At 42.5% G+C, this 14,528-nt stretch overlaps 1 protein-coding gene across 2 annotated transcripts; it reads left to right on the top strand.

Moving 5' to 3' along the window:
* The first annotated feature begins 2,080 nt into the window (after nt 1-2,080).
* On the top strand, nt 2,081-13,804 carry LOC112258305 (lymphocyte cytosolic protein 2). Of its 2 annotated transcripts, none has more exons than XM_024432592.2 (21): nt 2,081-2,647; nt 2,796-2,858; nt 2,991-3,037; nt 3,662-3,727; nt 3,824-3,852; nt 3,976-4,016; nt 4,142-4,235; nt 4,728-4,825; nt 4,923-4,983; nt 5,099-5,200; nt 5,287-5,312; nt 5,608-5,627; nt 5,885-5,989; nt 6,445-6,469; nt 7,606-7,618; nt 7,756-7,831; nt 7,971-8,014; nt 8,135-8,220; nt 11,946-12,020; nt 12,271-12,420; nt 12,751-13,804. In XM_024432592.2, the coding sequence occupies exons 1-21, from the start codon at nt 2,570-2,572 to the stop codon at nt 12,886-12,888; spliced, it is 1,437 nt and encodes a 478-aa protein (XP_024288360.1). In that variant the 5' UTR covers nt 2,081-2,569; the 3' UTR covers nt 12,889-13,804. The 2 variants fall into 2 exon arrangements, with proteins under 2 accessions (XP_024288360.1, XP_024288359.1); XM_024432591.2 differs by having other exon boundaries at nt 4,142-4,340.
* The last annotated feature ends 724 nt before the right edge of the window (nt 13,805-14,528 follow it).

Here is a 14,528-nt window from a genome sequence, read left to right as displayed (position 1 = left end):
TGGTATTCTCGGGTGATGAGAGATGTTGGGTTTGCAACAGACATAGCATTTTCATTGATGGTCAAAAAACTAAATTTTAGTCTCATCTGACCAGAGTACATTCTTCCATATGTTTGCGGAGTCTCCCACATGCCTTTTGGGGAACACCAAACAAGTTTGCTTTTTTTTTTCTTCAAGCAATGGCTTTTTTCTGGCTACTCTTCTGTAAAGCCCAGCTCTGTGGAGTGTACGGCTGAAAGTGGTCCTATGGACAGATACTCCAATCTCCACTGTCTATCTTTGCAGCTCCTTCGGGGTTGTCTTTGGTCTCTTTGTTGCCTCTCTGATTAATGCCCTCCTTGCCTGGTACGTGAGTTTTGGTGAATGGCCCTTTCATGGCAGGTTTGTTGTGGTGCTATATTCTTTCAATTCTTTTAATAATGGATTTAATAGTGCTCTTTGGGATGTTCAAAAGTTTCTGATATTTTTTTATAACCCAACCCTGATCTGTACTTCTCCACAACATTTTCCCTGACCTGCTTGGAGAGCTTCTTGGTCTTCATGGTGCCGCTTGCTTGGTGGTGCCCCTTGCTTAGTGGTGTTGCAGACTCGGGGGCCTTTCAGAACATGAAATCATGTGACAGATCATGTGACACTTAGATTGCTCACAGGTGGACTTTATTTAACTAATTATGTGACTTCTGAAGGTAATTGGTTGCACCAGATCTTATTTAGGAGCTTCATATTTTATTTGTTCATTTTTTTCTGCAAAATCACTGCATGTTTTGGAACTGCTGAACATAACACGCCAATGTAAAATGTGATTTTTGGATATACATATGCACTTTAACGAACAAATCATACATGTATTTTGTAACATGAAGTCCTATGAGTGTCATCTGATGAAGATCATCAAAGTTTAGTGATTCATTTTATCTATATTTCTGCTTTTTGTGACTCCACTCTTTTGCTGGAAAAATGACTGTGTTTTTCTGTGACTTGGTGGTGACCTAACCTATTCGTTTGTGGTGCTTTCGCTGTAAAGCCTTTTTGAAATTAGACACTGTGGCTGGATTAACAAGAATTGTATCTTTAAAATGGTGTAAAATACTTGTTTGCTTGAGCAATTTTAATTTGGAGATTTTTGTTGTTTTGAATTTGGCGCCCTGCACTTTCACTGGCTGTTGGCGGGGTGGGACGCTACCGTCCCTAATATCCCAGAGAGGTTAACACAGTGTCCAAAGATAGGCCAAATGTATACAGAATGCATGTATACGTCTGCGTAGAGGTGGATCAGAGAATCACCAGCAGCAAGAATGACATCATTGAAGTATACAGAGAAAAGAGTCAGCCCGAGAATTGAACCCTGTGGCTCCCCTATAGAGACTGCCAGAGGTCCGGACAACAGGACCTCCGATTTGACACACTGAACTCTATCTGAGAAGTAGTTGGTAAACCAGGCGAGGCAGTCATTTGAGAAACCAAGGCTATTGAGGCTGCCAATAAGAATGCGGTGATTGACAGAGTCAAAAGCTTTGGCCAGGTGATGAAGATGGCTGCACATTACTGTTTTTTATCGATGGTGATTATGATATTGTTTATAACTTTGAGCGTAGCTGAGGTGCACCCATGACCAACTCGGAAACCAGATTGCATAGCGGAGAAGGTACGATGGGATTCGAAATGGTCTGTGATCTGTTTGTTAACTTGGCTTTCGAAGACTTTAGACAGGCAGGACATGATGGATATATGTCTGTACCAGTTTGGGTCTAGAGTGTCTCCGCCTTTGAAGAGGGGGATGACCGCAGCAGCTTTCCAATCTTTAGGAATTTCAGACGATACGAAAGAGAGGTTGAACAGGCTAGTAATAGGGGTTGCAACAATTGCGGTGGATCATTTTAGAAAGAGAGGGTCCAGATTGTCTAGCCCAGCTGATTTGTAGGGGTCCAGATTTTACAGCTCTTCGTGAGTGTCATTAGGCCTGTTGTGTATGTTATGCTCCTAGCTATGTTAACTGGTATTTTTCTTACAAGGGGTTGTACTTCCCCTTGCTGTTGCCACCACTACTGTCATCATCAACAGGAAACTCAAGAGGAAGTTTGCTTTCTTTCTTTTCTCAGAGCTCTCAGGGAACGGACTAGCTTTTAAGATATTGACATTTAAATGTATATGTTGCTGTTGTCTGGACTTCAGATCATACAAAACTCTTGGTGGATGGATTTCATCACCTACCAGCCACTTGACATCACACCTGACACGATTTCACAGAATAGTTTTTTTTCTACTTTTGCCCTCAGATAGCACTTGTGGTGGGTGTTGTTCTGCCTCTTTTCTGTGTTGTGAAAGAGTGATATCTTCCCATTTTATTTCTCTGAACACTCTTCAGGCTGCACACTTCCTCTGCACAGCGCCAGACAGAGCATTGCCAAGGGTGTCGCAGCAAGATACAAGGAGCCATTTTCTGACAGGCCTCAAAGTCAAACATGGCTATGGATATGACTGCCCCGTAACATAGGAGGTTTCCCAGCCAGCTGTCTTTCCAAGGAGTCTGTAAATATTTAATTTATATTCAGAAGACAGAGGGGAAACAATGAGTTTTGACAGAGTGCCATCCAAGTCAGAGGTCATGGGCTGGAATCCACACCAATTGTCAGACTACATGAGGAGGGTAAGTCATTTTCAGGTTAATTTTGCACCTTTTGTTGACAGCTCACAACCTGTAAAAGCTTTCCTTAATTCTCTGTCATACAACATCATATTCAAAGCTGTTTCACAGTGTCCATATTAATTTATTTTTTTTTTTTTTTTTTTTACAGTTGGAGTTAAGTGGATGTGACAAAGTCATCGTGAAATGTAATATTAATGGGCAAAGGTTCTTGGTAAGAGATATGAAGCAAACGTGTGTCCCTTTTCCCACGTGTTCCTAGTTGGACTGGAAGACAAAATAATTTATATTTGTACTGTCATGTGATATATCACTTAATGGAAATACTTAATCTATCATTTTGTAGAACATGAGTGAAAATGACATTCAGAAATTCCCCAAAGTCCATTCACCGTGAGTATTTCATTAATTTCTCTTGAATTTTGTTAAACTGAACATTTCAACAATTACATCAAACCATTTTTACATGCTCACACGGAAAATCAGCATAGGCACCCAGGTAGACTAAGCACCCTGAAAAAGTACTCCACTTTTGGGTGGACCATTGTAAGGCAAAATTAAGACCACTCAGTCTCTTATGCCCCTGAACAATGAAAATGTTGGGAAGTATGATAATTACACAGGGAGAGGAAACTATTCAACAGAGATAAACTTCTTTTTTTTAACATGAGTGTTTTAGGGCAGGAAACAGTAAAGCGGGGACCAAGAAGGACCAGAGGGATAGACAGATAGGGAGGAGAGTGGTAGGGTGCCTTATTTTAGAAGAACATTCGGAGAGCCAAAGAGTGACAATGAAATTTCAACCTACTTTTTAGATCCCACATCCTGTCACAGGCGGACTCAAATAGCACTCACCAATCATTGCTCACAATATTAAACGTGACACATGCTCAGAATAGAATTATAAGGGAATTATTGACTGTGTCGATACGCGACACAGTCAATAATGGTGACACGGTTTGCCCCAATAGATGGTAGCGGTATTGACTGCCACAATGTTGTCTGCTCTTTTTACAGACTTATCTCCAAAATATGCTGTGAAATCAACAGGAAAGAAGAAAAAAGGCCATTCTTCGCTAAAAGGTGTGCACTTCTTGCAATTCTTAGCAATTAAACTTTAGTAGTTTAATTCAAAGCAATATCCAAGCACAATCTTTATCTCATCTGTACTTTCTCCAGATCTACAGCACCAAAATATCATGAACCAGGTATGTATTATTTAGAATTTGAAAGCATAGACTTTACCCTAGATCAAGTTATTATGATTGACATAGAAGCAATTGGACCATGATAAATGGGACATTTTACCATTCTACTGCTTCCTACTGCAGATACATCACAAGAGGTTCAGCCCTGGGGACCTGATGAATTTGTAAGTCTGTATTTGGCCATGTTAGTTTACTGCATTCCATTCCTCCCTCTTAATTTCAAGTCTTGTTCCTCTCGGGAATATTTCTCTTTTCATCAGTATTTAACTTGGTTGTCTGTCACTCCCAGGATGATGACGATGACTATGTAAGCCCAGATGCTGATGATGATGACGGCAGTGTGGGCGATTATGAGTACCCAACAGAGGGGCCGGAGGTTGGAGGTGAGGACAGTGACAACGACTATGAGCCACCTCCGTCTGAGCCGCCTGATGAGATTCCTTATAAACTCTGTGTTGCCAAGCGCATGGCTGACGGTGACTACATTGGTACGGAGACATCCGTACAACACTGCCATGCAAAACTACTCTCACAAAGGACATATGTTGTCACTTTGTATTGTCCCACATTGATTACAATTTGTCTGTCTGTGTGTCTGTGTGTCTGTGTGTCTGTGTGTCTGTGTGTCTGTCTGTCTGTCTGTCTGTCTGTCTGTCTGTCTGTCTGTCTGTCTGTCTGTCTGTCTGTCTGTCTGTCTGTCTGTCTGTCTGTCTGTCTGTCTGTCTGTCTGTCTGTCTGTCTGTCTGTCTGTCTGTCTGTCTGTCTGTCTGTCTGTCTGTCTGTCTGTCTGTCTGTCTGTCTGTCTGTCTGTCTGTCTGTCTGTCTGTCTGTCTGTCTGTCTGTCTGTCTGTCTGTCTGTCTGTCTGTCTGTTTAGATAGTACCCCGCACTGCGGTACAGCTTTAAGGCAACCACCTCCACCACCTCAACGCCCTGGGCCTGGTCCTCCCCTCCCCTCCGCCAGTCGCCCTAGTGTGAGTATGTCCCCTCTGTCTGCACTCCTCTTTCACTCCCCCACTCTCTCCTTTCACTCAGTCCTTCATCATTACGTTAAACTCTTTGTTTCTGCAGCTAGTGGAGCCTCCCCCACCCAGAAGGGAGCAATCTCCCCAGCGCCCTGGCAGACTCCCTGGTAAGAGTAAATGTACACTCTGGAATGTTAGTATCTCACTATAAATATAGCATTTTAACACTTTTCAGTCACTTGTATTGATTTTTACCTTGTCTTTTCATATTGTCTTTTAAAGTGCCCGCTCCTTTCTCAAGTGCTCCCCCTGCTCCACTAGTTGACCGCAGAATAAAGCCCACCAAGCTGGATCGAACAAACCTTACTGAATCTCCAGTACCAGGTACTCTCACACCAATCTTAAACTAGCAAGCAAAAGTTTACTACAGCAGTTGTCTATTCTTACACCTGCTCTGTTTGTCCACACAGCAAGGAAGTTGAACACAACAGATAGGGTGAGAATTACATTTGATTATGTTCTAATTAGTCCTATATTGTGTCCAAACAACTTTCTTCTCATCCCTACATCATCGCTCAATGTCAAGTGAAGACAATTATGCACATACATCTTTTATGTGCTTGCTGAAGTTATACTTAGCTTTTTATAACTGTATACATTTTGGCTGGAAGCATGTCCACATGTGAGTGTTTAAAGGCCTTTACTGATAGTTTGAGTCTTTACTAATAGTTCGAAATAGGTAGAATTCACAATGAAGTATATGACATGTTTGTTTTTCCTCACACACACAGCCTGCTCCACATTTATGGAGGTAAAGAAGTCTTCTTTTTTTGTGTGTATTGCTTTCCTTCGTACGACTTCTCCCAATTCTATTTCATGTCCTTGACAATGCACCGCCTTCCGTGTTTGAATCGTGACTGCACATGTGCATATGTGCCACATTTGTTGTACATACACTCAGTTATATAACTGTTCCTTTTTCTCAAGAAATGAAACAAGCCATAACTGAAATGCTCACTACTCTGACCAGTATGGAAACCTCTGACTTCACATACCTTCTATTTCCAGGCCTCAGGCAGAAGAGAGGAGTCCAGACCCTCCCAGGATGCCCAAACCGCCCCTCCCTCTGTCAGCTAGAGTCATCAGGAGCAGCTCGTCGGTGGGCAACAACAGGTCTGCAGTGCATCCAGCTTCCCTTCATGCTCCATACAGCACAGCTCCAGGCACATTATGTCATATACACTACATATCAGCTGATCCTTAAATAAACACACTGTGGTTCAATGGTTAGGGAAGTACAGTACACTCCATCAGGAATACATGGGGTGGAGGAGTGGAATGGTGGTTGTTTAGTTAGCAGGAGCTATTTGAGCTGGGGTGAATCACTGCCACAGATCACTCCTTTGTAGGACCTTTGCTTGTGGTACAAAGGAGAAGCTCTCTGCATCACAACATGTGCATCATTTTAGTATTACCCTTCCAGTTTTCTGTCTGTGTTTCGTTTGATTTGTTGGCTGTTGCACATATTTGGCTAAATCTTTGTGCTCGCTTACTCAGTTTAACGCTAATTAGAAATATGCAAGTGAATATAACAACTCAATCATCTGTAATGTTCATTTCTGTTGCAGATATGTGCCTGGTGCAAGAAATGAGGTAAGGCTATTTCACTGGATCACCACAACGGTGGAAGTTTTTTCCTTTTATTTTACCTTTATTTTACCAGGTAAGTTGACTGAGAACACATTCTCATTTACAGCAATGACCTGGGGAATAGTTACAGGGGAAAGGAGAGGGGATGAATGAGCCAATTGTAAGCTGGGGATGATTTGGTGACCGTGATGGTATGAGGGCCAGATTGGGAATTTGTCCAGGACACCAGGGTTAACACCCCTACTCTTACAATTTATTTTTAATTTTTTTATTTAACCTTTATTTAACCAGGTAGGCTAGTTGAGAACAAGTTCTCATTTGCAACTGCGACCTGGCCAAGATAAAGCATAGCAGTGTGAACAGACAACAACACAGAGTTACACAATAAGTGCCTCGGGATCTTTAGGGACCACAGAGAGTCAGGACACCCGTAAAAAGTCCCATCTGAAAGACGGCACCCTACACAGGGCAATGTCCCCAAACACTTCCCTGGGGCATTTTTTTTTAGACCAGAGGAAAGGGTGCAGCATCTGGTTCATCCAGGGACCAACCAGGACCAATCCTGCTTAGCTTCAGAAGCAAGCCAGCAGTGGGCTGCAGGGTGCTAATAAGGATTTTGAAACTGTGTATTTAGCTTCACTAAACCCCTATTTAATCCTGGTTCTAACATGCGTCCTTTGTCCTGATCTTGTCCACATTATGATTGTGCCCACATTTTTTGACAGGTGTAGTAAGAAAATAAAAGGCGCATTGTGATCTGATTGTGATCAGATCTTCCTGACCAATCATTGTGTCTGGATATCTTGCAAGTGTAGATCTAATCTGAAAACATTTAAATCATCATTATCCCGCCCTCTAAAATCATTGACAGGTGGCATGTTTCTTAAAATAAATAAATATTATTTTGAAAAGATATCCCTTCAAATAATAACCAGGAAATCTGGTCACAATGTGGACATAGTGGACGCATAAAATACATATTTATTACCATGTGCAGACACGTATCTGCAAAATTGGGCACAATCAGAACGTGGACAGGGTCAAAACAAAGGACTCATGTTAGCACCAGGTATAAACGGGGCTTGAGAAAAGGCTGTAGTTCCACCTCATACCATGTTCCTCTCTTATGTCACCAACAGGTACGAAATGAAGGTAAGCCATTTTCTAAAAAGCTTTTTCTTCTTGTACAAGGGAACTTTACATTACACTTCATCTTCCTCCTGTTTTTAACCTGAGAGACTGTGCAGTACGTCTTTCATTCTCATAATGATTATATGTATCTCTTCTAGTGTCCATGGCCAAGTCCTTCAACTCCAACACCTTTCCTAGACCAGGGCTCCCTAGACCACCCTTACCTTCAGACTGGTAAGATCGGTTGTTTTGTAACGTCAAAGTTAGGGAAGGAAAATGGCTTATACGGAGGATATAACTTTGCCGCGGTGATGGAATATAAAGGTTACCATTTGAATGGTAACCTGTAAACTCTTGTTCTACTTCTCTCCAGCTTGCCACCTAATATCGCTACAACTGCTTCAAGACTGCAGGCATGTGAGTGCTGTGTTTTGACTTTGGTCCCCATTATCAAACACTCTTCTCTGGTAAATGATACTGTGTGACTCACAACTTCTCGATTGATCACTGATTGGATTCTCCTTTTTCCTTTCTAAGCTTTCTCCCACAGGAGCAAGATTATGTCCGTGCCGTCACCTGTGCAAGCTTCCATGCCCCCACCGGCAGACCTAGTGGATGAACAGGTGACCGCCTACCATACAGACCGACAGACAGACAGATTTGCGAATATGAACGTACTTACGTTGGACCGGCTCTAGTGATGCAATGACTTGCATAGATCAGTAGGTGGCGACATTGTATTGTTCTTCTTTATTTTTAATTTTTAAATTTCTCCTTTATTTAACCAGGTAAGCTAGTTGAGAACAAGTTCTCATTTACAACTGCGTCCTGGCCAAGATAAAGCAAAGCAGTGTGACACAGACAAAAACACAGAGTTACACATGGAATAACTTCCAAGGGAGTATTGTAGATTCTGGCTGCAGCCCCTAGTCTCAATTGCTGTGGTGTCTACGAGCAGAGCCCTTTGACTATGTGAGACAGCTCCTATTGAATCAATCAAATATTTCAGTAGGCCCTCATGCAGTACTGTATGTGCAAATAATGGTAATTTTGAGCATTTAATCAATCATTCAATCAAATGTATTTATAAAGCCCTTCTTACATCAGCAGATGTCACAAAGTGCTATACAGAAACCCAGCCTAAAACCCCAAACAGCAAGCAATGTAGAAGCACGGTGGCTAGGAAAAACTCCCTAGAAAGGCAGGAATCTAGGAAGAAACCTAGAGAGGAACCAGGCTCTGAAGGGTGGCCAGTCCTCTTCTGGCTGTGCCGGGTAGAGATTATAAGAGTACATGGCCATTAAGGCCAGATTGTTCTTCAAAATGTTCAAATGTTCATAGATGACCAGCAGGTTTGTAGAGGGTGCAACAGGTCTGTACCTCAGGACTAAATGTCAGTTAGCTTTTCATAGTTGAGCATTCAGAAGTCGAGACAGCAGGTGCGGTAGAGAGAGAGAGAGAGATTTTGAAAACAGCAGGTCTGGGACAAGGTAGTACGTCCGGTGAACATAGCCATAGGCAGAACTGTTGAAACTGGAGCAGCAGCACGACCAGGTGGACTATGGGACAGCCAGGAGTCATCAGGCCAAGTAGTGCAGGGTAGCCTAGTAGTTAGAGCGTTGGGCTAGTAACCGGAAGGTAGCATGTTCAAATCCCTGAGCTGACAAGGTACACATCTGTCATTTTGCCCCTGAACAGGCAGTTAACCCATTGTTCCAAGGCCGTCATTGAAAATAAGAATTTGTTCTTAACTGACTTGCCTAGTTAAATAAAGATAAAACCCCCAAAAAATGTAAGTCCTGAGGCACGGTCCTAGAGCGCAGCTCCTCTGGGAGGAGAGGGACAGAGAGAGAATTAGAGGAAGCATACTTCCCTCATCAATCTACACAGAATACCCCATAATGACAAAGCAAAAATATATTTTTAGAAATGTTTGCAAATTTAGAAGAAATTAAAAGAAAAATATATTTAGACCCTTTACTCAGTACTTTGTGGAAGCACCTTTGGCAGTGATTACAGCCTTGTGTCTTCTTGGGTATGATTCTAAAAGCTTGGCACACCTGTATTTGGGGAGTTTCTCCCATTCTTCACTGCAGATCTTCTCAAGCTCTGTCAAGTTGGATGGGGAGCATCGCTGCAAAGCTATTTTCAGGTCTCTCCAGAGATGTTAAGTTAGGCTCAAGTCCGGACTCTGGCTGGGACACTCAAGGACATTCAGAGACTTGTCCCAAAGCCACTCCTGCGTTCTCTTGGCTGTGTGCTTATGGTCGTTGTCCTGTTGGAAGGTGAACCTTCGGCCCAGTCTGAGGTCCTGAGCGCTCTGGAGCAGGAGGATCTCTCTGTACTCTGCTCCCTTCATCTTTCCCTCGATCCTGACTAGTCTCCCATTCCCTGCCACTGAAAAACATCCCCACAGTATGATGCTGCCACCATTATGCTTCACCGTAGGGATGGTGCCAGGTTTCATCCAGACGTTTGGCATTCAGGCCAAAGAGTTAAATCCTGTTTTCATTAGACCAGAGAATCTTGTTTCTCATGGTCTGAGAGTCATTTAGATGCCTTTTGGCACACTCAAAGTGGGCTGTCTTGTGCCTTTTACTGAGGAGTGGCTTCCGTCTGGCCACTCTACCATAAAGGCCTGATTTGGTGGAGTCCTGCAGAGATGGTTGTCCTTCTACTCTGGAGCTCTGTCAGAGGGACCATTGGATTATTGGTCACTTCCTTGACCAAAGGCCTTCTCCCCTGATTGCTCAGTTTGTCCTGGCAGCCAGCACTAGGAAGAGTCTTGGTGGTTCTTCTTGAATTTAAGAATGATGGAGGCCACTGTGTTCTTTGGGACCTTCAATGCTGCAGAAATGTTTTGGTACCCTTCCCCAGATCTGTGCCTCGACACAATCCTATCTCGGAGCTCTACGGACAATTCCATCTACCTCATGGCTTGGTGTTTGCTCTGACATGCACTGTCAACTATGGGACCTTATATAGACAGGTTGTGGGCCTTACCAAATCATGTCCAATCAATTTAATTTACCACAGGTGGACTCCAGTCAAGTTGTAGAATCATCAGAAGGATGATCAATGGAAACAGGATGCACCTGAGCTCAATTTCTAGTGTCATAGTAAAGGGTCTGAATACTAATGTTTTTTTGTCATTATGGGATTTGTGTGTAGATTGATGAGGATTGTTATTTATTTAATCCATTTTAGAATAAGGCTGTAACATAACATGTGGGAAATGTCAAGTGGAACACTGTGGCCCCACCCGACAATTCCCCCGGACAGGGCCAACCAGGCAGGATATAACCCCACCCACTTTACAACAGCACAACCCCTACACCACTAGAGGGATATCAACAGACTACCAACTTACTACCCTGAGACAAGGCTGAGTATAGCCCACGAAGATCTCCTCCGGCGCACAAGGCCGACGGGGCGCAAAACCAGACAAAAAGATAATGTCGGACACAACACACTCAAGTGACGCACCCCTCCTAGGGACAGCATGGAAGAGCACTAGTAAGCCAGTGACTCAGCCCCCGTAATAGGGTCAGAGATAAAGAAACCCAGTGGAGAGAGGTGGACCCGGGCAGTTTGTTTCTCCAGTACCTTGCCGTTCAACTTTGCCAGACTACACTCAATCATAGGACCAACTGACCTATTGAAGAAATGAGTCTTCAGTAAAGACTTTAAGGTCGAGACCGAGTCTGCGTCTCTCACATCGATATGCTGACCATTCAATAAAAATTGAGCTCTATAGGAGAAAACCCTGCCTCCAGCTGTTTGCTTAGAAATGCTAGGAACAATAAGGAGGCATGGATCTTGTGACTGTAGCATACGTGTAGGTATGTACGGCAGGACCAAATCGGAGAGATAGGTAATGCTTTGTAGGTTAGCAGTAAAACCTTGAAATCAGCCCTAGTCTTAACAGGAAGCCGGTGTAGAAACGCTAGCACTGGAGTAATATGTGATCACATTTTTTGGGTTCTAGTCAGGATTCTAGCTGCCGAGTCTAGTACTGACTGAAGTTAATTTAGTGCTTTATCCGGGCAGCCGGAGAGTGGAGAATTGCAGTAGTCTAATCTAGAAGTGACAAAAGCATGGATTAGCTTTTCTGCACATTTTTGGACAAAAGTTTTCTGATTTAGGCAATGTTACGAAGAAGGAAAAAATATTCTTGATAGGTTTGTAAAAGACAACAACTCACTTCTATTGAAACATTTGGAAACATTACGAACGTAGCCATTGTTGTTGTGACATGGTTTTTGTCTGAATCCTATTACAGAAATTAGTAACAGGTCACAAATCCCATATTATTGATGTGTGATTGTGTTCCTATGTGAATGTGTAGGACATGAACCCTCAGTGGTACGTTGGCCAGGTGTCACGGGGCCAAGCGGAGGGCTGTCTCAGACAGGTCAATAAGGTGAGGCGTCTTCTGCTACCAATATCACTCACACACCTGGTTGACGGGAATAACTCTCATTCATGCACTGTACTTACAGATTCATTGTGACAAAGGTTTTTGAAGGGGACCATGAAATATCATATATAGTCCAATGTCCAAAATGACAATATTATTTAAATAAATATGTATAGTTCACTAGTGCTCTGTGGTGATAGAATACAAACACCACTATGACGAGCAGTGTTTTTCTGTTTCACTTGCTGATTAGGATGGTGCATTTCTGGTACGAGACAGTTCTAAGCGCTCGTCCATCCAACCCTATACGCTCATGGTGCTTTACCAGGACAAAGTCTACAATATCCAGATTCGCTGTGAACAGAACAAGTTTCTGCTGGGAACTGGTCTGAAGGGCTCAGAGGTACACCAATATCTACCTCATTCATCCTGACTAAGGCTTGGAGTTGATCCTGTTCAGGTCAAATGGTCCAAAATAAATTCATAGCCCTAATTATGACCAGTCAGAGTAAAATGTGTAATTCTATATCATATTAGCAAGCATTCTGAGGATGACGTAGTGAGCTTTGTGAACTGTATCTGGCATCTGAAAGTTTGTTATATAGTACTTTTGGCCCCAAAATCAACGAGAAGATTTGATTAGATGTACCATCTGACATGTATGTTTCAGCTTCTGTTATGATACGACTCAATGAACCCCTGCTAATGGATGGGTTCCTGTTTTCTGTTTCAGACCTTTCCGATGGTGGCACACATCATCAACCATTACAGACAGCAACCACTTCTGCTGATTGATGCTAAGAACCGTGAAGCAGGTCAGCAGAACCAGTGTCCCCTGATCTACCCAGCAGGTCTCCGTCCATCCTTTTAATAGAAACCTGGGGGGAGGGAGAACAATAACATGGACCAATAGTCAAGATTAACATTGGTTTTAATAAAAGAATACCACTAACATTATGGGGGAATGAATTATGCAACCTTTGAATTCCAGTACATTGTCTTTACATGTACAGTCATTTCATGTAAAAGCCAAGTGACTCTTGGATGAAGAGTACGCCACTGTCAACTGTTTACTCGATGGACTTGAAAAAGAAAAGTCAATACTGGTTCAACAATATTTGTCGTTTTTTTCTCTCTCTTACTTATGTATTTATTTGAGTACGGAAACCACAGAGGCTGAAAATGTCAGTGTGCGTAGTTCTGTCAATGTTTATGTTGCTCTGTGTTATTTTCCTGTTACGAGCCTAGATAGCAGCAAGATCTGCTGTGAATCAGAACCAGCATACATTGTCCAAGTAAGGACATAGTGGGGTAAACAGTCAATCACTACTGCTGAGCTTTCATAATGCGGAATTGATTGGCTTCCAAATAAAACAGTATTTCTTTCCTGCACGGTTAAATGAAAGCAATGTCATTTAATTTCTGACACTGTATGTTCCTTTATGTAGCTGTATTTACTGTTTAAACCATCTTTGCATTTTTTTGGGATTGGAAACGTGGCAGAAATTCTACAAATCATTGGTCATTGATGGCGGCACACTAGAAAAAACTTCACTGACCTCTGTGCCAAATTTTGCCCGTCTTTTCCATTGACTTTTTTGTCAACGACTTCCGTTGTTTCTCTAACTTGCCTGAAACATAGACAATGACAAAAAGGGTTGTCTCACTGCTGATCTGGTAGTGTAGTATTAAAACCAGTTCCAAAAAGTGTAAGTGTGTTGCATCTGCACCACGAACCTGTTGTAAACCATAATCATAATCTGTGTATAAAAGATTTATGTCCCTAATCTCAAATGTGTTTGTTATAATTTACACAAGCCTTACATTAGTGTAATACATGTTAAACCTGACTCCTCTGCCTAGAGAGAAAATATAAATCATGCAGTATGTAAAATACAATAGCAGACAATATAACCCTCCTGGAGAGACAGGCATGCTGTTATGTCTGTGTCAGCACAGCAGGAGAGGATTACATCAATCACACTAACTGCCATCCTTGGCAGCCTCCAAGATTTTTTTTCCTGGAAATGAATCATGGAACACTTAACCTGTCCTTGCAGGCAACTTGAGAGAGACAACTCTGAGCTGATAAGGTGGGATATATCTTTGGGAGGAACAAATGATGAGGAGCAAAAACTACCCAACTGCCATATGCCTCTGTCTGCCCAAATTCAGGCTTGAATCATCTATGACTGTGCAGAAATGTTCGCAGTAAAGCCTGCATGGATCACTGAAATCAAAGCCCTCGCTCACCCCGAAAAAGGCCATGGCGGTACATAAATCCCTGTCTAAGTAAAAATGAATTATTCTGCATGAAGAAGCCATAGACATCAAGCTCTCTGGAGCCACGCAGCCTGGCCTCATAGAATAGACGTAACATAGTAAATGAAAACGCAGGATACAAATGAGTATGATATGTTACGTTTGGTATGGTTACATAAGACACTACCTGCAAATGTTACATTGATGCTGCCTGCAAACCGTGGCTAACTGGGCTAGCACATGAAAATC

This window comes from Oncorhynchus tshawytscha, linkage group LG09 (genome assembly GCF_018296145.1).
Source record: "Oncorhynchus tshawytscha isolate Ot180627B linkage group LG09, Otsh_v2.0, whole genome shotgun sequence".
NCBI classification, from domain to species: Eukaryota; Metazoa; Chordata; class Actinopteri; order Salmoniformes; family Salmonidae; genus Oncorhynchus; species Oncorhynchus tshawytscha.
This window is presented reverse-complemented; position numbering and strand designations above follow the sequence as displayed.